The sequence below is a fragment of the Procambarus clarkii genome, chromosome 13 (assembly GCF_040958095.1).
Source record: "Procambarus clarkii isolate CNS0578487 chromosome 13, FALCON_Pclarkii_2.0, whole genome shotgun sequence".
Lineage (NCBI taxonomy): Eukaryota > Metazoa > Arthropoda > Malacostraca > Decapoda > Cambaridae > Procambarus > Procambarus clarkii.
In genome coordinates this window covers 32,764,284-32,789,022 of record NC_091162.1, presented here as the reverse complement: position 1 = coordinate 32,789,022, position 24,739 = coordinate 32,764,284, and the positions used below count along the sequence as shown (strand labels likewise).

Here is a 24,739-nt window from a genome sequence, read left to right as displayed (position 1 = left end):
GCTTATCTTAACATACTAAGAAGGTTAGGTAAGGTCGGCGTTTTCTATGAAGCTTTTCAAGGTAAACTAGTATGTTTAGTATGTCACATATGCACGCATTTAATAAGTCAATATTGACTATACGAAAGTGCGAGAACGGATTGGTTCCCCATAGTGGACCATGAAGCTAGTATGGTGAGCAAAACAAGATTGGTTGCCACACAGTGAGGCTACCTCAATTCTCTCCGTTCCTCCCTCCCTCACCAAAATTCCTCCTTCCACAATACTATGCACAATGCTAATTATAACCACAATCCTGGTCACTAATTCCTGCAAATGAATAATTGACCACAAGTTTATTTTGAAAAGGAACCTAAGAAGTTGTTTGAAGATTCCTGGATGGATGAAATAATGCTGTGATGCTGTAGCTAGCGCCATGAACATTGTGAACAGCATTGAATCACTGATATTTGAACATTGTGCGCAGTCATTATCACACTCAGGCTCTTCTATAATACTATCATGGCTAAATAATACAAGTTATGTATATATTTTGACATTACTAGGCGATGCTGTGGTCACACGCTGAACAGCAGTGCTGTGCGCTCATGCTGCGAGCGTCAGCCTTAGTTGCTCACTCTCTACCAAGTCTCTCACACCTGGGAATGTAGACCATGATTTTTTGTAAAGATGGTGTCTGTTTACAAGAGCCTTGAGGAAACTGATGTGAACCCCATGTAGCCGCGGGAGTTTTGAATGGAACGTGAAAAATACAAATACCTGGGGGCGCGTAGCGCACCCCCAGACGTGGGCCTGCAGGCGCGTTGCGCAGTTAAAGGGTTAAGAACATACTTTTTGTAAAATAATTTATGTTCTTATCAAATTTATAATGCTGTTGAAACTGGGTTGTATTGGAGGAGTTTACCAGAAAAAACTCTAGCTATGAGGAGTGAGGGTTGTGTGCCAGGCCATAAGGTTAACAAGGACAGGCTGTCGGCCATGATGTGTGCGAATGCCGACTGCACAGACCGAATCACATGTGCAATTGTTTGCAAATCAAAGAAACCAAGAGCCTTGCAACATTGCTTGGACAAACTGCCTGTGAAATATTATAACTCAAAGAATGCATGGTTTACACTGATCTTTCATTCTTGGTTTCATGATGTGTTCTGCATGGAAGTTCATGACCATCAAGTTAAGAAACTCTAAAGTGAGGCCAAGCAAAGTTCGGGCTTTGCTGCTGCTTGATAATGCGCCTGCCCACCCTAGAATTGACATGTTAACCTCACATGATGGCAAGATAACGTGTATGGCACTTCCTCCTAATACAACCTCTCTCATCCAACCTATGGATCGGGGAGTTATCTGTGCCACGAAGAGGTTGTACACCAAAAAGATGCTCAACGAAGTTTTGGTAATTTTTCCTCTTCCGGAAGATGTGACACTCGGTGTGAATAACCGGGCTAAAAAAACCTGGAAAATTTGAAGAACTGTACAATCAAGGAACCCATCTATAACTGGGCCAAGGTGTGGGGTGAAGTAAAGGAATCGACTTTGAAAAATTCCTGGAAAAAACTCCTCACGTCTACGGTCAGCAATGAGGAGGATGAAGAAATGAATTTTGAAGGATTTGCAGATGAAATCCGTGGAATGTTCAGAATTGCTGGCAAAAATTTGAACACAGGATGTGGTTGATTGGCTTAAAAGAGATGCTAATGACCCAGGATATGGTGTGATGAGTGAAGACGGGATTCTCCAGTCTATTACTGGTGAGGTCGACGAAAAGGAGGAGGATGAAGAAGGCAGTGAAGAACCAACACCACTGACCACAAAATACAGTGTACTCATGACCTATGTTGACGGATTAATTCATTTTTCTAATATCAGTACCTGAGGCGAACCAAAGAGCTGATCATGCAACAGGCCAACACAGAAGGCAAGCTAAACTTGATTCTTATATGGTAAGAAAATCAAGCGCCTTCAACCAGTGAGGCGTCACAGGCAAGCCAAGCGCCTTCAACCAGTGAGGCGTCACAGGCAAGCCAAGCGCCTTCAACCAGTGAGGCGTCACAGGCAAGCCAAGTGCCTTCAACCAGTGAGGCGTCACAGGCAAGCCAAGTGCCTTCAACCAGTGAGGTCTCACAGGCAACCTAAGTGCCTTCAACCAGTGAGGCTTCAGCAGCTGGCAGTCAAAACTAACTTTGTGTAACGTACGATTATGTTACATTGTTGGGTAGATTAGATATAATGTGTTTAGTGAGTTTCATATTTATTTATTAGTCCTGGATACAGCAGTGTCATAGACGTTGAGACGGAGCATGGAGCAGAGCAGAGAGCTGAGTGTGGCCGGAGTCGCGGAGCTCTATGTGGGAGAGCGTTGTAGCTCGATGCGGTCCTAGTCTGCTGCCTGTTCTGTGTCGAAGCTGTAACGTCTTGGATTCGATTAGAACTGCCTACGCTGAATGCTACATTCTTGACTGGAAATTGTACTGTTCTCTATTCTCATATTGCTTCCTTATATTTGGTGACTACCCCTCATCTTTCTCTACTAGGATAGGAGGATGTGAGAACTGTTATCTGTAATTAGAGATAGGATTATAGCTTGTGTAGTTAGTGCTAATTAGTTACGCCATTAAGATAATGAGAAAATGGAGCGAGTATAAGGATTACTCGCTACATTTGCTTCGTGAACTGTACAGTAATTTTAACACTTTGGCGTGCCCAGCGCACCACCCCTCAACTATGCGATTTGGGTCCCAGCGTTTCATGGGAGCGCGCGTTAATTCTAAAAGTGTATCTTCAACTTTGTCACCTCAATTCTCGTCCTACGAGATTAAATTTGGTATCATTGTGTTCGCAATGGAATTCTCTACAGCACTAAATGCATATAAACTCCAAAAGCCCGGCTAATTACCCGCAGCAAACAGAGAAAGTGCGAACGAGTTTCCCAGGAGCTCGCAAAAGCGATAAAATGTGTTCACTCTGGTCACCTCAATTTTCGTCCTAGGTCTTTCATTTTGGTATCAATGGGTTCCCAATAGAATTCTCTAGAGGAATATTAGCATATAAAATAAAAAACCTGGTCACGTTCCACCCGCTGACGAGTTGAAGACGGGCCACACGTTAGCCGCGAGTGAGCGCCCAGACGCCTTCCAGCTACACTCCCAATTCCTGCCCACAAATGTTTAGTATTTAGTATTTTAGTATATTTAGTATTATAGTTTAGTATTTTTTGTGTAGTAGTTGTACATCACATAAGCATTGTAGATAGACAATTGCACAAAATAGAAGGTCATTTTCTTGTCCATTTGTGAGTTTTCCTTATGAAGTGATAATATTTGATCATTTGGTCAAAGTGATCAACACCTTTCATGTTTGTATTGTAGTCACAGACTGCATTCGGCTTGTTGACAGTTACCAAACAGTCCCCCAAAAATCGGATAAAAACCTGATTTTTGGTGATTATTTTAGTGGACGACGCAGCATTGCGTCATCCTCGAGATTACCGACAGTAAACGGATGACACAGCATTGCGTCATGCCCGGGCGAAAGTGTTAAGTGTTAAATTTAGTATTGTGTTAGTATAGGTTAGGTAAATTGTCAAGAATTCTTATTTTCAAGATGTGTAGCATCAGTCAAGAAGACGAACAACAGCAAGGTAAGTTGAGGTTTCTAGTTGAATATTTTGTAATTATATGTGGCAAGGCAATTCAAATTATGATGTTTGTGGTGTAAAAATGGTTGGAAATGGTCACTTTTGGAAGCAGAGGTGAAAAGTATGTTAATTCAGAAAACATGATAATCCGGCTGGGGGTCCTCCCCATATAGTCCGGATTAGCGAGTGGAGACAGTATTTTGTTTTTTGTATTTAATTTATTACTCATAAAAATACTGGAATTTTTTTCCCAACAGGAATTGAGTAAACAAATAGATGAATACACAACTACGTATGAACCAGAAGACCAGCTGGAGTGGTCGCTGGTACTAGCCGAAATTAAGTCGTTCATTGATGCTGACAATACCATTAATGTCTTGGATATGGACTCAAATACCATAGTGCTTTCCCACAGGTAAGGAACCTTTATATAAACTCAATGGAAGGGGAGTGCAGTGAAGCATGCATGGACAGGATGATGTAGAAACATTGATACACAGATGGATAAAATAAGTCATTTCTGTTGGGAAGCTCCTTTGGCTCCCTGAAGCTATCCAAACTGATATGTGCAATATTAGTTTGGGATCATCAGTCATGGGAGTTCTTATGCCTACCGGGAAACATGATCCAGAACCTGGTCCCCTCAGAGAGGTGCGGGGGAGCAATGGCCTATGAGCACTCTACATTTAGAGTGTCATACTTGCCATTGACCGATTTTAGCACCCAGAATGATAAGTGAATCAAAACAAACCACTTGCCGGTTAACCCTTAAACTGCTAAGGGCTTTTTGACCTGCAGCCCCGCTTGGCACAACAACAAAAAATTAAAAAAAATTCTTTTGTCTTATAAAAGTGTTCATTTGTGTTCCCTGGTCATGAGAAAAAGAATAAAAAAATCGTAGGTGACATATTTTGGCCGCAATAGGGCGGGAAAGTCTTGCAAAAAAACCAGCGTTGAATGTAATGAAATGTGATATTCTGGATGAGACCCAGAGGCTCCCCGGAGGTATACCGGGCTGATGTGTATATATTAGACTGTGGTAACAGTCAATTGAGGGAGTTCTAGGCCTACTGGACACCAGAGCCAGAACCTGGCCCCCCTCAAGAGAGGCACAAGGAGCAATGGCCTAAAGACACTCCCGTGTAATTGGAAGCAGTCTTTGTCTGCCATCTACCAGGTCAGGCACCCAGAAAGGTAGGAATCACAAAACAAACTACTGCTGGTTAAAAATTGCAAACCAAAAGCCGAACTAGCAAACAGAACTCTCCAATTAAAAACAAGGAAACAAACATGACATCACCACAACTGTCGCGCATCTGTCTGCGCAACCCCGCCCTCCCCGGGAGGGGGAAGTCCCATACCTCCGTGCCAGTAACACTCCTCAGTCAGAGGCCGAGTATCAAAAATGCGTAAAACCGCCAACCGGAGGGAGGGATGCCGGGAAGCCTCCAGGTCTCGCCCAGAAAATGGCGTTTCATTACATTCAACGCTTGTTTTCTGTGGAGAGCTCCTTCGGCTCCCCGGAGCTACCTAACCAAAGATAATTAGAAAAGGGACTCACCCGGGAGGGTGTCGTCACTCGCTCCTTAACTCAAAGTCGAGACAACAGGCCGCAACCTGCGACTCAAGGCTATACACGCCTGAGAAGGACTAGGAACATTAACAAGGAAACGTGCAGCCAGGACCCTGTTCGACCTCCAATAGCCCCGTGCTCCAAAAATAGGCCAGGACATTACCAAAACGGCATCTGAATCCTGAACTTACAAACGGCGTGGGCACGGGGAAAGACCGCAGGCTGGCTGGCACAGAGGGCGTAACATGCAAATAACGGCGAAGAGCCACAGACACAAAACGTGGTGCACCCCCGGCCGAACCAACCAAGCATCAACAACCCAAGGACCCCTCCGGACAACAGCAAACTCCTTCTTTGCCAGAAAAGGAGGAGACGGCTGCAAACGAAGAAAAGACTACCAGGACTGAAAGACCGGAAACCCCTGTGCTGGAGGAGAGCACAAAACTCTCTGACCCAACCCCCAGAGGCCAACACCAACAAAAAAAAAAAAAAAAGAGCCATAGAAAACAGTCCTGAACTGAGGGGGCCACCTGAAACAGAGAAGGGAGCAGAGAGCACCGGTGCAACGACCAGGACAGTTCAGGCAGCGCATGAGCAGGCCGGAGGTGAACATCGCCTGAGAAAGCTTGTGGAATGGAGCAGAAGTGACATCCACCCTAAATGCAAGCTACAGCGGCTCTGCCAGCACCACTCAAAACGAGGCGACAGTATCTGGCATAAGAATACGGTCCTGAAACAACCAAGAGAGAGAGGATATAACCCGACCAGAAATCGAAGACAACCTATGAAGAGACAAGTGCCAAAAAGACCGCCAGAAAATTTCATACTGCCTTCAAGATGAAATATGCAGGTGGGACAGCAACTAAGCCACTTGATCACCATACAAGTGGTGATAAACCCACGTTAAAAAGACCATACACGAGAAGCAGAGAAGATCGAGCCAGCCATGTACTGGAATCGTCCAATCTGCTGAAAGAGGCTGAGCTGCAGGAAACTCGCCCCAGGAAACCTGAACGACTGTAGTCAACTCTTGCCATTCAAGTTCGCAGTCCGACAGGACTGCGAACAAGCCAAGCCCTCAACAAAAGAAAAGGCAGTCTGCCAGCCAGGAAGACTCCGGCACCTTGCAACGCACCCATGAAGGAAAAAGAGGAGCCAAACTCAAAAGAAGGCTTCATTATCAAGGCGTAATCCGGGTCTCACATGAGGTAAGCCGTAAGGGCCTCCCACACCTTCCAGGAGGAGGGAACCGAAGAACCCAAGGGAACTTGGAACCGAACCCGAGAAGGAGTCGAACTCTTGACAAAATTGTACAGGGAGGGGATAGGAAAACCTCTTACCCTGTAACAACAAGCCCCACACCAAGGGTACTAAACACTCAAACAGGGACAAGTGGGGCCCAGGGCCCCCTCCCCCCCATGACAACTCCTCCCCAGCCCCGGAATCCTCCACGTCAGGACCGGCGTCCTTCAAACCCTCTGCTTGCTTCAAACGTCTGCTTGAGAAAAGCAGAGTCCACCGGAAAAGCAGGGATGAAGGGGGAGCGCTGGTGTGGTCCAAAAGCTCAGGCAGGAGAACCAGGCTCGAATGCCTCCAACGCCGATCCGGAAAGGGCAATCCCCACAGCCGCCCGAGTTACAGCTACCAGTATAATTCAGCGGGGCAGCTGTGGGGCATCCAGAAAGGCAACCAACCTCGCACGTTGCTGCAACCTAAACCTCGCATGCAATGCTAAAGCTGCCTGCACCCGAAAATCAGTCTCGGTGGACTGGGTGAATGGAGTACAAGAAAAGAACACCTCTCGCAGGACTCCGGGTCATAGGTGTCACTGACCCTAACAGGCAGCAAGGCAGAGGCAGATGGTGAGTGTCACCCTGAGACAAGGGGACAGAGCAACCTTTAAACTCGCTCAAGGCGAGGTGGGACTCAGAGGTCTCCTACATTGGACCAATGAGCCCCAAAAGGGGTTTCCAGGGACCCTTTGGCTGACTGCTAAGGGAAGCCTAGGCGAGTTACTGCTAACCAGTTATCACAGAGCTACCAAGTGAACAACTAAAAGCTGAACCCCTGCGACGTGTGCAAGCATGGAACCTAGTGGAGGGCCACCAAAATCCTACAAGTAGTCCTACCGCCACACCAGGCAGACCCCCGCCAGGCAAAACAAAACAAACACAAGAGAAAACCCCTGCAAAAGCACGTCTCCAGGTGAACAGAACCGGTCGCTATGCAAATATTAGACAGGTGCACAGTACCTCGTACCCCAGCCAGCAACAAAACTACCTCCTACCCAAGGGCAAACAGGAGTAAGAACCTCCTCAGCTGAACCCCCAAGGGCGGGCAATCATCGAGCAGCGTTAGAACCACACGGAGGTAGCTGCTCCTGAACGCCTCATGGAAGATAATCTTGAGGCCGCAAAGACAGTACTTATGGGGCACCTAGGTGCATGCAGCCCTAGTACTCTTGTGTTACTTCCAGCTCACACGCTACGAAAACAGAGCAACAACACCGCACTACAGCACTGCGCAAAGAGTGGCGCCAGAGCGATCGACCGTCACCAACACAACAGCCTCTTGAACTGAGGAGAATTGCCGGCATGGAGGTCTGGGATCCTCCCATCCCTCTCCCCGGGAGGGAGGGGGGTTGCGCAGACGGATGCGCGAGGGTTGTGGTGATGTCATGCTTGTTTCCTTGTTTTTAATTGGGGAGTTCTGTTTGGTAGTACGGCTTTCGGTTTGCAATTTTTGACCAGCAGTAGCTTGTTTTGAGATTCCTACCTTTCTGGGTGCCTGACCTGGTAGATGGCAGACAAAGACTGCTTCCAATTACACGGGAGTGTCTTTAGGCCATTGCTCCTCGTGCCTCTCTTGAGGGGGCCAGGTTCTGACTCTGGTCCCTGGTAGGCTTAGAACTCCTTCGATTGACTGTTGCCTTGGTCTAATATATGCATATCAGCCTGGTATAGCTCCGGGGAGCTGAAGGGGCTCTCTACAGAAAAGAGGCGTTGACGCAGCAAGCATCGGTGGCGGTCTGCTCCACCCGAGCTGTCAGGAAAGAGTTGCCACAAAGATGTTATCTGGATGTTTTGGTCACCATAATGAACCAGTAAGTTTGTATTGCGAGTCAAAAAGCAGCGAGGAGTGGCCGGCACGCCAGCCAGCCAGCCAGCCACTTGCCGCCACTCCCTTCCTCACCTCACCTCACTCGCCAGCCTTCTCCTCCCACCATACTGTTTTTTATTTTATTCACTATTTACAGACATTATATATAAGTATCTACATGTTTTATTCACCATAACTGTTCATCTAAACCAGTATGGTGAATTCAGGCAATAACAGATGTCACCACACAGTCGGCTAACGTTCCCTCCTCTCATTCACCCGTTCAAGGCCAAACACACTAACATTCCTCCTCCAACAATATTATTTGTTGTGTTATTACGCTATATGCACATATTATATATAAGTATGTACATGTTTTATTCACCATCACTGTACAACTAAGCTGATATGGTGCCCAAACAGCATAGTGGCCACCATACACTGCATGACAAGTCATGCAGATGACACCACTTCCCTCACCAAAATGGTTTCTCCCAACATAATCCTTTTGCTGTTATTATACTATAAACAAACATTATTTATATAAGTATCTACACTTGTGTTCACCATAGTGAACCACTAAGCTAATATAGTGAGTCCAGACAGTAAAAAGGGGCGCCACAGTCAGCACTGGATGCTACCTCCCTCCCCACCAAAATTACTCCTCCTACCATAGTGCTAATTATCACCACAGTCCTACTATTATCAGAATCTTGGTCATTTTTATCACAGTCAGGGGTCTTCTGTAATATTATCATCACTAAATAATAGCATGTACATATATATTTTGACATTTTTAGGTGATGCTGTGGTCACAAGCTGAACAGCAGTGCTGTGAGCTCATGCTGCGTGCACCAACCTTGGTGGCTCACTCAGAACTGAGGCTCTCACACCCAGATATGTTGCCCACTATTTGTTTCCTAGGTGGCGTTTGTTTACCATCTTCCATGGCTGAACTATAGCTGCCCCTATCCCTCGCAGAGCATTTAAAATCGTGCGCTAGACCCTCAATCGTATATGTATGTATTGCGTGATTTCAGTACAGTTACTCCCATCTTATATGTATACAGTATATTGTGTGGTTTAAGGGTTAAAATTGCAACCCACAACCGAACAAAGCAAATTAAATCCCCCCCCTTCCTTCCTGAAAGAAAACAAACAAATAACACACAATCCAACTAGTGCTCTCGTTGGTGCTTCTCCTCCTCCCCGAGAGGGGGGAAGGGGGAGCCGGCTCAGCGACTCAGCAGCTCGCCGTTCTCGGGTGATGTGCATGATGGTTAGATGTCTTCTCTGGCCTCGCTTTCTTGTTCTGGATTTTGCCCTGTGTGACTATTCCAGCAGTATGTGTAGTTTGGTGGCCAGGTGTTTCTGGTACTCAAAGCTGCAAGCATCTTGAGTAATTACCTAAGTGATTACCTAAGTGTAGTTACAGGATGAGAGCTACGCTTGTGATATCCCGTCTTCCCAGCGCTCTGTCATATAACGCTTTGAAATTACTGACGGTTTTGGCCTCCACCACCTTCTCACCTAACTTGTTCCAACTGTCTACCACTCTGTTTACAAAAGTAAATTTTCTTATATTTCTCTGGCAGCTTTGTTTCGTTAGTTTAAATCTATGACCTCTTGTTCTTGAAGTTCCGGATCTCAGAAATTCTTCCCTATCAATTTTATCAATTCCTGTTACTATTTTGAATGTAGTGATCATATCGCCTCTTTTTCTTCTATCTTCTAGTTTTTACAAATTTAATGCCTCTAACCTCTCGTCGTAGCTCTTGTCCTTCAATTCTGGGAGCCACTTAGTGGCATGTCGTTGCATCTTTTCCAGTTTGTTGATGTGCTTCATAAGATATGGGCACCCTACAACCGCTGCATATTCCAGCTTTAGTCTAACAAAAGTCGTGAACAATTTCTTTAGTATTTCTCCATCCATGTATTTAAAAGCAATTCTGAAGTTAGAAAGTGTAGCATAGGCTCCTCGCACAATGTTCTTAATGTGGTTCTCAGGTTACAGTTTTCTATCTAGAACCACCCCTAGATCCTTTTCTTTGTCAGAATTCTTTAAAGATTTCTCACATAATTTATAGGTTGTGTGGGGGTCTGTGTTCTCTAATTCCACATTCCATAACATGGCATTTATTCACATTAAATTCCATTTGCCAAGTGGTGCTCCATATACTTATTTGTCCAGGTCTTCTTGAAGGGCATGACAATCATCTAGGTTTCTTATCATCGCTATTATCTTAGCATCATCAGCAAACATGTTCATGTAATTCTGTATTCCCACTGATAGATCGTTTATGTAGACAATGAACATTACCGGTGCAAGAACTGAACCCTGTGGTACTGGTACTCCACTCGTAACATTCCTCCAATCCGATACCTTGCCTCTGATTACAGCCCTCATTTTTCTGTCAGTTAGGAAATTTTTCGTCCATGTTTAGTAGCTTACCTGTCACTCATCCAATATGCTCCAGTTTCCAGAACAACCTCTTATGGGGAACTCTGTCTAAAGCCTTTTTTAGGTCCAGATAGATGCAGTCAACCCAACCATCTCTTTCCTGTAAAATCTCTGTGGCTCGATCATAAAAACTGAGTAAGTTCGTTACACAGGATCTTCCAGTTCGAAAACCATACTGTCTGTCTGATATTATATCGTTTTCCTCCAGGTGTTCAACCCATTTAGTTTTAATTATTTTTTCCAATATTTTGACTATTACATTTGTTAATGATGCAGGTCTATAATTAAGGGGGGTCTTCCCTGCTTCCACTTTTGTAGATTGGAACTATGTTAGCCTTTTTCCACACATCAGCTACAATTCCTGTACACAGGGATGCCTGAAAAATCAGTTGAAGTGGAATGCTGAGCTCAGGTGCACATTCTCTCAGAACCCATGGTGAAACTCCATCTGGACCAACTGCTTTGTTCCTACTTAGCTCCTTGAGCATTTTTTCCACATCGTCCCTAGACACTGCTATGTGTTCTATGTTGTCCTCTGGAATTCTTATTGTTTCTGGTTCCCTAAAGATTTCATTTTGCACAAACACACTTTGGAACTTTTCGTTTAGTGTTTCACACATTTTTCTGGGGGGAGCCCCGTCGGCTCCCCGGAGCCTTACCGGCTGATATGCTAATGTCTGACTTTGGCATCAGTCTTGTGTATGGAGTTCTAGGGCCTACCAGGGACCACGGCCAGAACCTGGCCCCCTCAGAGAGGCAAGGGGAGCAATGGCCTATAGAAACCCCCGTGTGCTTGGAAACATCCTATGTCTGCCATCGACCGGGTCAAGCATCCAGAAAGGTAAGCATTCCAAAACAAACCCCTATTCTGGTGAAAATTGCTACCTAAAGCCGAACTAGTGGATAGAACTCTTCAACAGAAAACAAGGAAACTAGTATGACGTCATACGTCACCGCGCCGCTGTCTGCGCAGCTCCCCCCTCCCCGGGAGGGGAAAGGGGGAGCCCCAGACCTCCCACGCCGGCTATCCACCCATCAGTTCTTTGGCTGATGCTATAGGCAACGGTTATGTGCTCCGGCACCAGTGGTTGTTTCAGCACTGTACCTAGAGTGTGGTGTCTGTTTTCTAGGTGGTGCGTGAGCAGGGAGTGATTCTTCAGTACTCGGGCTGCATGCGCCTAGGGTTCCCTTGCCTAGGTGCCCTGTAAGTACTGCCCTTGGGGCTTGGGGCCACCTTCCACAAGTTCCTTGGGTCCTGCCCCTGCTTGGCCGTTTACTGCTTGGTTTTCGGCCGCTCTTTGTGTGCTCGGGTGTTCTGTCTCCCTTGTTCGCCTTAGAGTAAGGGGCAGTTTTTGCACTGGTGGGGCGCAGGGTACTGTGCAGCTTGTCTTTACCAATCATAGCGGCCGGCTCTGTTCCGCTTGGGTACGCTGTCCTCTTGCGGGGTTTTCTTTTTCTTTTTGTTTATCTACCTGGTGGGGGGGGCTGCCTTCGTTCTTGCCCCTTGTGTCCCTTGTGTTCTGAGTATTTTCTGGTGGTACCCCTGCTAGGTCCCCGTGAGTGTACACGTCCCGGGGGTTCAGCTCTTAGAAAGTTGTTTGGTAGCTTTGGGTGCCGGTTAGCAGTTCCCTGCCTGGGATTACCTGAGCGCAAGTCCTCTTATAGTAAACGCTCGGGACCCTGGGAAACCCCTGGGGGCGCGCGGGTCCAATGGATGTGACCCCAGAGTCCCCCCTCGCTTCCAGCGAGTTTGAGGGTTGCTCTCACCCTTTGTCTCTGGGTGACTCTGTTTTGCCTCCGTCTGCTGCCTGTGGGGTCGGTGACACCTTCGACCCGGAGTCCTGCGAGTTTGGTTGCTCGTTGTGGCTCGGTTACCCAGTTGTGCTAACACAGCGGGTGCGGGCAGCAGGGGCGTTGCACTTGAGCCTTGGTGGTGGCAACGTTCTCGTGGTTTCCTCCGCGGGAGTCCCGGGGCTGCCCCGTTGTAGTTCGTTTTGGGACTTGGGGGTGTTGGTTGCTTCGGTTCCACCCACGCCCCGTTGTCTTTCCCCTGGATCACCCTTCCTGCCTGCATCCGGTTCCTTACTGTCTGTAGGTTCGGGGCGGGGTTTTTGATGGTGTTGAGACTCGGGCAGTCTCGGGGAATTCCCCTTCCGGGGTAGTGACGGGGGCATTTGAGCCTATTCCTCCAGCCGTGTTGTACGAGTCTGCCAGTGGGCTCCCTTCCTTAGTGTTTTCACGGCTGCCCCGGTTTTCTGGTACGGCCGGGGCTTTGGGGGAACGGCTCGGCCCCGGGGCCTGTCGTGTAGGTTCCTGGGGCTGGGAAGGGGCTGACTTGGGGGGCCTTGGCCCCGTTGGACCCCGTGGGGCTTTTTATTCCCCTCTAGGCGGGGCTTGTGGTTACGCGGAGTGGGGTTTTTCCTCCCCACTCGCCGTACGTGCTGTTGGGTGTCGGCCTCTCCCCGGGCTCGGTTCCTTGGCCTTTGAGTCGGTTGGTTCCGTTCTGTGGGTGGATGTTTCCTCCCACCCCTTTTTGGGACGGTGTTTTCGTCATGTTTCCCCGTTCGATGGGGTTCTGCGTGACGTCTGATCTCGGGTGCACCTGTGCCTTCGTGTGCCTTCGGGACTAGTGTTGGCTTCTGTGTTCTCGAGGGTACGGGAAGGTTTTTCGCTACTTCCCGCATTATTGGAACGTCTGTCGGCTCCTCGTCCTTGTCGCCCTGTTGGGCTACTTGTCGCCCTGTTGGGCTACTTGTCGCCCGGTTGGGCTGCTTGTCGCCCGGTTGGGCTGCTTGTCGCCCGGTTGGGCTGCTTGTCGCCCGGTTGGGCTGCTTGTCGCCCGGTTGGGCTGCTTGTCGCCCGGTTGGGCTGCTTGTCGCCCGGTTGGGCTGCTTGTCGCCCGGTTGGGCTGCTTGTCGCCCGGTTGGGCTGCTTGTCGCCCGGTTGGGCTGCTTGTCGCCCGGTTGGGCTGCTTGTCGCCCGGTTGGGCTGCTTGTCGCCCGGTTGGGCTGCTTGTTGCCCGGTTGGGTTCCTGTTTGGGCTCTTTGCTTCTTTGGCCGGTTTTATTGTTCCTGCTTCCTCTTTTGGCTACTTTTCTCGTGCAGTAGTCCTGGCTGGCGCCTTCCCGCAGGGAGGGTGTGCGGTTCGGCCAGCGTGTTATTCCCATGCGCCGTGGAGTTTGTTTTGGTCTGGGCGGTGTTTGAGTGCTGGTGTTTTGCGCCCTTTTTGCTACAGTGCTTCGCCTCTCGTTCTTCTCCCTGGCTGCGGTATGTGCCCCTTCGCGCCGGGGGTGTCCTGGTTCCCAGTTGTGGGGAGGACACCGCGGTTTTCCCTGTGTCATGGGTGTGGACCGCCTCCTTCGCCTCTCCCTGCTCTCCTTCGGGTCCGGAAGGGTCCGGCTCTGGTGTCTTCACCTGGCGGTGCTCCCAGGTTCTTCTGGGCACGGTTGAGTCGTGTCAAGTTCGTGCCACCATTCGCCAGGTGAGTTTTGTGCGGTCTGGCGTCTTTTGGCCGGGCGCTGGATGCGGTGTTGTTTATATACCTGTCTTTATTTAGGTATATTTTTGTACGACTGAGACCGTTCGCACACCAGTGACTGTCCCTTTTTCAACCCTTCCTGTCCCCCTCATGTGCATGTCCAACCCATGCTGGAGTCATTCAGGGGACCCTCCTTTTTTAATGTTGTGAGGTGTGGGGGTTGTAGGGTTGGTTTTGTACTCACCTGGTTAGGCTCCTGGCTGTGCTTGCAGGATTTGAGCTCTTGCTCTTGGGTCCCGCCTATCTGGTAGAACTTGCGGGATAGTACCAGTGGAGTGCAGTGGTGCTATTGGCACATTTGGGGAATTCTGTATTACCATCAGAGGTCTGTGCTTGTTCCACAACCTACTTGCGAGCATAAGCCTTCTTGCTGGTTCGTCCGTGGACTTCCAGGGTGCACTAGCCTGTTTTCGTATGGCAGTTCCGGCCCGTCCTGGTTGTGGGGGTATGTGGGCCGGTGGACTGCTCCTAGCAGCTGCCTGGTGGGCCACCCTCTGGCCGGTCTAGCCTGGCCTTGGGCCGGGCTTCAGGTGTAAAAGAGCTCCCAGTACCTCATCCAGCAGGTATTGAGCGGGGTTTCTCCGCCGTCGGTCGCCTGGTGCAGGTTTCTGGGCCTGCTGGGTTTTGTCGTGTCTCCGTTGGCCCTGTCTAGGGTCTGCCTGCTCCGTTCTCTGCCTTTGCAGAAGGGAGTTGCTATTTACATGTTGCATGTTGCAGTGGTGCCTGTTGCTGCTGCTGCACGTGTGCATTGGTACCGTGTTTCACGGTGGCGTGTCCTTGTTCCTGTGTCCGGTTGTGGAGTGGCACTTTGCTGCCGTTTTGTGCCTGGGGATTGCGTGGGGGTTTTTCTGTCCCTGCCTGATTGTCCACCCCTGGTTGTTCTCCTGGGGTTTTTGTGCTTCTGCTCTTTCTTCCTGCCTCCTCTGTGGCAGGGATGTTCTGCGTGTGTTCTTAGGCGTTGGTCAGCCTGTGTCCTGTGATGTGCTTCTTTGTCTCGGTCTATTGCAGTTGTTCGTACCCCTTGGTTCGGGTACTGTTCTGGCGGCGACCCTTCCGCCTTCTTTGGTTTCCTAGCTTGCCCTGCCGGTTGTTTTTTTTTGGGGTCTTGCAATGTTTCGCGTCAAACCAGTCGTTTCTGAACTCCTGGCGGGCTTGCATGCTTTGGGGAGTTTTTCTGTTCGGCAGACGTTCCATCTCCTTGTGCCGCCTGGGTTTCGGTGGTCGCGCCCGAGATCTTCCCGCGGCTCCGCCTTTTCCTGGGCTCGGAGGCGCCTTGTCGGGGCTGCTTATGTTCTGCCTCGCGGTCTCGCCTCCGGTTGGTGGTCGGGTAGCTTCGTGATGGGTGTCCCAGCTAAGTGCTTCTCTTGGCGGCAGTATGGGGTATTTTGGCGGTCCTTCCTTTTCCTGTCCCTTCTTAGGTGGTTACTCTTGTTAGCTTGGTTTTCTAGTGGGGGTTGGCGGCCGTCGTCTTGCCTACATACTGTCGCCTCTTTTCGTGCTGCGCGGGCATAGCCGCTTCAGCTTGCTTTCGGTCTTGGTGTTGCTTCTGCACCGTTAGTCAGCTGTCTTGTGCGTCGTTTCACCTCCGGCCTGTTCGTGCGCTGCTTGCACCATCCTGGTCTCTGGTCAGCGTGCTCTGTCTTCTCCTCGGTTGGTAGTGCCCCTTCGGTTCCGGTGTGTTTTTTCGTCGGCTCTTTCCTTTGAGCCTTTGCCTCTGGGGGTCTAGTCGCCGAGTTTTCTTGCTCCTTCGGTTTTAGTGTTTAGGTTGTTAGATGGCAGCAGTCTCCATCTTTTCTGGCGCAGGGTGGGGCTGCTGCATTCTGGAGGGGTCCAGGGTTTATTGGTGCTTCGTTGGTCGGGCCGGGGGTGTGTCGTTTTTGTGTTCAGTGGCGGCCCTCCGCTGTTGTTTGTGTGCCACGGCGTTTGGGTCCGGAGCGCATTTTGCGTTGATCCGGTTCTGTTCTTCCCGGTTCGCGGGTGATAGTGTCCCGGGTGGTCAGTTGTGTTCTTGCGGCTAAGCTGCCTGTGTTCTTCCCTCATGCCTGTGGCATTCGTGGCTTCCCTGCTCTCGCTGCTGTCTGGGCGACGTGGCCCTGCGGTCTTTCGGGCATGGATTTTTGGTGTTCGTGCAGGGGCCTTGCTGCTCGTGATTCTCGTGTTGTTCCCGGGATTTTTCAGGGCTGTGGCGCCTTGGATTGGCGTTTGCTGCCGGTTGTCTCGCCTCCTTGGGGGGTGCGTGGTGTCCGCCTCCCGGTTCTGTCCCTTTGACCTTCCTCTGTGGGTAGTTAGCTCCGGGGAGCCAACGGGGCTCCCCCCAGAAAACCAGCGTTGAATGTAATGAAACGCCATATTCTGGGTGAGACCCGGAGGCTCCCCGGCAACCCTCCCTCTCTCCGGTCGGCGTTTTTCGCGTGTTTTGACATCCAGCCTCAGAACTGATGGGTGGATAGCTGGCGTGGGAGGTCTGGGGCTCCCCCTTTCCCCTCCCGGGGAGGGGGGAGCTGCGCAGACAGCGGCGCGGTGACGTATGACATCATACTAGTTTCCTTGTTTTCTGTTGAAGAGTTCTATCCACTAGTTCGGCTTTAGGTAGCAATTTTCACCAGAATAGGGGTTTGTTTTGGAATGCTTACCTTTCTGGATGCTTGACTTTGTCGATGGCAGACATAGAATGCTTCCAACCACACGGGGGTTTCTATAGGCCATTGCTCCCCTTACCTCTCTGAGGGGGCCAGGTTCTGGCCGTGGTCCCCGGTAGGCCCTAGAACTCCATACACATGACTGATGCCAAAGTCAGACATTAGCATATCAGCCGGTAAAGCTCCGGGGAGCCTCCGGGTCTCACCCAGAAAATGGCGTTTCATTACATTCAACGCTGGTTTTTTTTCATTTTCCGTGAATCTATTTCCCATTTTCAACCTTTGAATATTATCCTTTACCTGCAATTTGTTGTTTATGAATTTATAGAATAGACCTGGTTCTGTTTTACATTTGTCTGCAATCCCTTTTTCAAAATTTCTTTCTGCCCCTCTCCTCACTGCTGTGGAACCTGTTCTCGCAAATTCGTAAAGTCAATATTGACTTATTAACTACGTGCATAGGTGATATACTAAACATAATAGATACCCCTAAAAAGATTCATAGAAAACGCCGACCTTACCAAACCTTGTTAGTATCTTAAGATAAGCATCTTATTGATTCGTAATTACAATTATTACTTAACCTATACCTATAATAGGTTAGGTAATAATTGTAATTACGAAGCAATAAGATGCTTATCTTAAGATACTAACAAGGTTAGGTAAGGTCGGTGTTTTCTATGAATCTTTTTAAGGGTATCTATTATGTTAAGTATGTCACCTATGCATATATTTAATAAGTCAATATTGACTTATTAAATTTGCGAGAACGGGTTGGCTGTGTAGTTGTTTCTCGTATCTTTGTATCGCTGGTATGTTTGGGGGTTTGGCCTCTTCCTGTATTGATTATATTTTTGTGTCTTTAGGTCTCTGGCCCTCTCGCAATTTCTATTGAACCAATCCTGTTTCCTAGTTCTGCATCTCTGTTTTGGTATAAATACCAAATGTGGGTGTACCACGTTCTGTATCCAATAACTAGCTACCGGTTTTGTGTTGGTGGATGCGCTTTGGGTTGATCCGGTTTTTCTGGTTTCTTGTTCAAGGGCTCCTATTTCTCAGGTTGTCCGCAGTGTTAAGTCTAGCCAGGTCCCTAATCTACACAGTAAAATAACAACGTACTGGAGTGAGCGATATGGAAGAAAATGCAGAATAGAACTCGTGAAGAGCAGAGGTGCCAAAGGCACAATCAGAGAACACTATAAACATCAAAGGTCCGCGGCTGTTCAATGTCCTCCCAGCGGCTATAAGAAATATTGCCGGAACAACCGTGGACATCTTCAAGAGAAAAGTAGACTGTTTTCTAAAAGACGTTCTGGACCAACCGGGCTGTGGTGGGTATTTGAGCCTGCGGGCCGCTCCAAGCAACAGCCTGGTGGACCAAACTCTCACAAGTCAAGCCTGGCCTTGGGCCGGGCTTGGGGAGTAGAAGAACTCCCAGAACCCCATCAAGCAGGTATCAAGCAAGCCAGCCCTGCAGTCTACCCTTGTGCCCATGATTTGTGAAAGTATGCCGCTCTTTCGGCTGTTTTTGGTACCATGTCTCTGGAAGATATTTGGGCACAGGGTTTTTGAAGGTCAAACATAGTCCTGGCCACCAGGTGACTCGTGACCACCCCAGTTCCTCTGTGGCCTTGTGGGGCCTTGGGAAGCCTGTCACGGCCGTCTGTCTCGTGCTTGCTTTGAGACCTGTGGTAGTGCCGCCTTCCTGGTAAGTCTTTGTTTGCCATTTCTATGGGTAGTTGGCTTCAGGGAGCCAACAAGGCTTCCCACAGAAAACCAGCATTGAATGTAATGAAACGCCTGTTTCTAGGTGAGCCCCAGAGGCTTTCTGACGTCCTCCCTTCCGTTGGCCAGCGCCTTTCCTCATTCAAGGACTGGAGTGGTGGGTGGCCCGCTAACCCGGGCAGGGGAACTGTTAGCGCTAATGAGCGAGGGAGCTCGATCGGATGACTTGTTGCTTGCTTGTTTTCTCTCTGGGGGAGTGCTTTTGGTATTTTGAGGACGTAGCTCACTATTTTCAACTTGACAGTGGTCTACATTTATTAGCCCTTTCTCCCTCCCCTTCCCTTTCTGGGTGCCTTTCCCTGTAGATGGCTAAATATGATATACTGTACTGTGCTTTAAATGTAAAGTGCTTATAGGCCATTGCTCCCTATGACCCTCTGAGTGGAGACAGGTTCTGGCTCTAATTCCCGGTAGGCAACAAGAACTCTGCAACTGATGACTCCAACTAATATAGCACTATATCTGTAGGATAGCTTCAGGGAGCCTCTGGGGCTCGCCCCTAGAAACTGGCGTTTCATCACATTCAACGCTTCTTTTTTTTCATAAATTTGTTTGTTTATTTATAGACTGAGTGGCCACAACACTCCACCACTGGAAAAGACTCCCATGATGAACCTCACTTTGCAAGAAATTCTTATAGTAGGGAACTGCAATGACCAGGTAAGAAGAATAATAATTTAAATAATTATCAAAGTATTTATTTAGGAAGACTGCATGAATAGGCATGAGTCTCAAGAGATCAGAGACAAGAAAACGCTTTAGCTCTGAGAACACCAATGAAGTTGACAGTCATATAAACAGCCACATTAAAAATGGCTAATGCAAGATGTTTTCAATGCATGCTTGGAAAAGGCATAGCTCTTACCATTGAATGAGTAATATATATTGAATAATTGCATGTTTTTTATTGTTTAATACTAGGTTTCATTAATGAGCAGACTTGAGAGTTTGATGAAAAGACATCAGCTGTTGAAGGAAGGGTAGATGAAGGTCAGAAATATTTGAAGGATGTACTGTACTTGAAAACATTTACCAAGTAATGTGGTAGTTAGGGAGTTTAACTTTAGTTTCACTCAGGTTAGTCTTATGGTGTACACTGAACTGAAATACACTACATATGATTTCATCAAGAGACTTTTAATTATTTATATAACTTGCATAATTTGCAAAAGATAAAGCAGCGGTACTTGCACACGGCAAGTACTGCTTGCTGTGTTACAACGAACATTATACATGAGGTCTGCTCTGCGTCAATACAGACGTTCTTGCTCGCAACATTACAAACATGATTTAAGTGTTCTTAAAGCAGAGGTCAGATGCTCATAGAGCAGCAGTATTTTGTGACTTATGATATGCTTCCTATAGTCATTACTCATCAGTCAGCAGTAATATTACCTAATGATTTTATGTATATTAATTTTCAGGTGAAATTTAGTGAATTGACAATCGACATGTTCAGAATGCTGCAGACACTGGAGCGGGAGCCTCAGGAAGACGTAGCCCAGATATACGACGCCTCTCCAGCACCGAGCAAAATACCTTTTGTATGTATATGATCTTGTTGCTCAAGTATATATTTGTCTTGAGTCCTATTATGTTAATACTTGAGAGAGTTTGCAGTGTTTCAACATACTGTACTTTTCTTATATATACTAATGACTAGATGCCGCCATATCTCTACCCTTCCCTTCTCCCCTAACCTCCCCATCTCTTCTCCCATTTCCATTTATTCCTGAAGTCTCCCACCACATTTCTCCCCTTTTCACCATTCTCCCCTGTCTCCTCCCCGTTCTTCTTCCCTCTCCTGTAACATCCCATCCTCCCCCCCCACCCCCCCTTCAACTTTCTCCTCACCCCTCTATTTCCTCTCTCCCCCCCCCATCTTCCTTCCCCTCCCCCGTCTATCTTTCTCTCCCTCCCCCCATCTTCCTCTCCCTCCCCCCATCTTCCTCTCCCTCCCCCCATCATCCTCTCCCTCCCCCCATCATCCTCTCCCTCCCCCCATCTTCCTCTCCCTCCCCCCATCTTCCTCTCCCTCCCCCCCTCTCTCTTCCTCTCCCTCCCCCCCCCTCTCTCTTCCTCTCCCTCCCCCCCCTCTCTCTTCCTCTCCCTCCCCCCCCTCTCTCTTCCTCTTTCCGCCCCCCTCTCTCTTCCTCTTTCCCCCTCTCTCTTCCTCTTTCCCCCCCTCTCTCTTCCTCTTTCCCCCCCTCTCTCTTCCTCTTCCCCCCCCCTCTCTTCCTCTTCCCCCCCTCTCTCTTCCTCTTTCCCCCCCTCTCTCTTCCTCTTTCCCCCCTCTCTCTCTTCCTCTTTCCCCCCCCTCTCTTCCTCTTCCCCCCTCTCTTCCTCTTCCCCCCCTCTCTCTTCCTCTTCCCCCCCCTCTCTCTTCCTCTTTTCCCCCCTCTCTCTTCCTCTTTTCCCCCCTCTCTCTTCCTCTTTTCCCCCCTCTCTCTTCCTCTTCCCCCCCCCTCTCTCTTCCTCTTCCCCCCCTCTCTCTTCCTCTTCCCCCCTCTCTCTTCCTCTTCCTCCTCCTCTCTCTTCCTCTTCTTCCTCCTCCTCCTCTCTTCCTCTTCCCCCCCCTCTCTCTTCCTCTTTCCCCCCTCTCTCTTCCTCTTTCCCCCCCCTCTCTCTTCCTCTTCCCCCCCTCTCTCTTCCTCTTTCCCCCCCTCTCTCTTCCTCTTTCCCCCCCTCTCTCTTCCTCTTCCCCCCCCTCTCTCTTCCTCTTTCCCCCCCTCTCTCTTCCTCTTTCCCCCCCTCTCTCTTCCTCTTTCCCCCCCTCTCTCTTCCTCTTCCCCCCCTCTCTCTTCCTCTTCCCCCCCCTCTCTCTTCCTCTTCCCCCCCTCTCTCTTCCTCTTTCCCCCCCTCTCTCTTCCTCTTCCCCCCCCTCTCTCTTCCTCTTCCCCCCTCTCTCTCTTCCTCTTCCCCCCTCTCTCTTCCTCTTCTTCCTCCTCCTCTCTCTTCCTCTCTTCCTCTTCCCCCCTCTCTCTTCCTCTTCTTCCTCTTCCTCTCTCTCTCTTCCTCTCTCTCTCTTCCTCTTTCCTCTCTCTCTGTTCCTCTTTCCCCCTCTCTCCCTCCTCCTGTTCCCCCCCTCTCTCTTCCTCCCTCTCTTCCTCTTCGCCCTGTCTCTTGAATCTGGATGACCGGAGGTTTGCCGGGATACAAATAGACAGTCAAAGAGTTGACCATATATGCTGGCATACAAGTCAATATTTGAAGCTGATCAATATCTCCAATACCAAGGGTCAACTTGCTGCTGAACATAAAGTGTGAACCTTTACCACTGAGAGATCAACAGGTGAAACGCCTGGCCTAACACTCATTGTACACCACCACTTGCCATAACTCTGTCAGCCCATCACAGTTATTGTGAGGGGCATCTTTAGCACTGTAAGCATCAATGTAATTTCAATCACAAGTGAAATTATTGAAATTTCTCAGCAATTTGGTGAGGGAGGGAGGGAGGGAGGGAGGCAGCTAAGGAAGGAGGAAGGGAGCCAGCCAGGCAGGCAGGCAAGCAGGCAAGGAGGAAAGGAGGCTGGTGAGGAGGGAGAGAGGTAGTCAGGCTTTGGGCAGGGAGGCAAGAATGGGTATGGTCGTCAGGAGTGGTTGTGGGTGTGGTGAGTGTCAGGAGTGGTTGTGGGTGTGGTGGGCGTCAGGAGTGGTTGTGGGTGTCAGGAGTGGTTGTGGGTGTGGTGAGTGTCAGGAGTGGTTGTGGGTGTGGTGAGTGTCAGGAGTGGTTGTGGGTGTGGTGGGTGTCAGGAGTGGTTGTGGGTGTGGTGAGTGTCAGGAATGGTTGTGGGTGTGGTGGGTGTCAGGAGTGGTTGTGGGTGTGGTGGGTGTCAGGAGTGGTTGTGGGTGTGGTGGGTGTCAGGAGTGGTTGTGGGTGTGGTGGGTGTCAGGAGTGGTTGTGGGTGTGGTGAGTGTCAGGAGTGGTTGTGGGTGTGGTGGGTGTCCAACCCGTTCTCACACAAGACAGCACATATATGACTTAATGCTTAAAGTCAATATGTTGAATATGAATTAGTAAATATGTGATATATTCCCAGTTACTTTTTTTCCAAAGCCCAAACTCTTCCTCACGTACCAATTTACGTCTCACAGTACCCGTCCGTCAACCTAGATAGCAGAATAGTCGTGATTGGTTCAATTATAAGGAAAATTGTACTTTTCAGGTCCCACATGGGTTGTGAAATTTACCTACTATTGTCCATGCTCTTAGAATATTATAGATCAGCTACTTCCTATTGAAGGCTCGTAGTTTTGTTTTGAGAAATATTAGTTGTTCTTAGTAAATTATAATAAGCACTAAAAATGATTACATAGAATAACAGTCCTTCACCAATCAATATTATATACCATAGTTTGTGCTTTACAAATCTTTAAAGGATGTTTTGTAGGAACGCTAACAGAAAACGATGGTTCATTGGAATGTCTATGGGGTAAACTACTGTAAACAGGATGGTATTGTGTCTACTATACCAACTACAGGATCGGTATATTGTCCACTACCGCCTGTTAGGTGAGTAAGGGGTGCAATACCACCCACAGGATGGGTATGAGGGTCACATCCACCCAGAGGATGAGTATGGGGATCACATCCACCCACAGGAAGGGTATGGGGTCCAATACCACCCACAGGATGAGTATGGCGTCCACTACAACCCACAGGATGGGTATGGCGCTCCAACCACCCATAGAATAGGTATGGGGCTCCAACCACCCATAAAATGGGTATGGGGTCCAATAACACCCACTGGATATGTATGGCGTCCATTGTCGAGCTCGCAAACCGCAGCATTCATCTCAGAACCATGCCTATTTCACGCAGATTCCTTAATAAACGTAAAAGTTTTATATGTCACAAGAAAGATAGAAATATAAGCTTTATTCTAAATACCTTACCATGGGCATATTTAAATTTAAAGCGAAGATACGTGTACTTTTATAATAGCCGAGCTCCGACCCCGGACAGATCGATCGACCGAGCAACTCTCTCTCAGAACAATGTTTATTTCACGTGAATTCGTTAATAAACATATATGTTTTATATGTCTCAAGAAAGACAGACATATAAGCTTCACTTTAAACACTTTACCATAGACATACTTAAAGTTCTAATGAAGATACATGTATTTTAAAAATTACGGAGCTCCCACCCCGTACAGACTGAACGACAGAGCAACTCTCTCTCAGATCAATGTTTATTTCACGTAAATTCGTTAATAAACACAAATGTTTTATAAGTCTTAAGCAAGATAGAAATAAGAGCTTCATTTTAAATACATCACAATAGACATATTTATAGCTCAAGTGAAGATACATATGTTTTTATAGTAGCACTCAGTAGCTTGTCGGGCATGGAGTGCAGACGCCTACGCACTTGCCGATATATTGTATAATTAACAAAGATTCGCTAATAAAGCCTAAAATCTTATATGCCTCCAGAAAGACCGAGATATGAACATTATTATGATTGCACCAAATGAAATATATCATGTTCGAGGACAAAGATATATCAATTTTAAATTAAGTTTCGACTCTCTCTTGGGTGAGAGAGATGGGGCGACTCTCGCCCCATCTATTGGAGATTCTGTGCACTAAATACCCAAAGCTACTCAAACCCTCCTAGCATTATTTAAGTAATGAAGTAATATGGTATATTTACTCACTATAATGTGGGTGCTGAATGCAGAACATGAGAAAACATATATTTACTCCAAACTAATGTAATTTCATTATTAAATAAGTAGCATCAAAGGAAGTCGACGGTCCAAGCGTCAATGTTGTGGAGCGACTTATCCAAGATATATCGTTGTTTGGAAAGTGTTTGTTGGCATATCCAGGGGTCGCACTTCTCTGCTCAAATTATCACAAATTTAAATTATAATGTTAACAAGTAGAATACGTATTTTTAATAAAATCTAACATAACTAGCCAGAAAACATTTAACATTTATTAAAAAATATATGTTTGGAAGTTAATTTTTTTTTTTTTTTTTTTTTTTTTTTTTTTTT

The 24,739-nt window shown here is 48.0% G+C and overlaps 1 protein-coding gene across 1 annotated transcript in view; it reads left to right on the top strand.

The window, feature by feature from the left end:
• The window catches only part of LOC123757286 (protein SCAI), a 179,871-nt gene that overhangs the window by 90,028 nt on the left and 65,104 nt on the right, over positions 1–24,739 (top strand). The window contains exons 5-7 of the mRNA XM_069324084.1: positions 3,892–4,049; positions 19,295–19,388; positions 20,153–20,272. Coding sequence (XP_069180185.1) covers positions 3,892–4,049; positions 19,295–19,388; positions 20,153–20,272 — 372 coding nt within the window. The remainder of the gene's footprint in view (positions 1–3,891; positions 4,050–19,294; positions 19,389–20,152; positions 20,273–24,739) is intronic.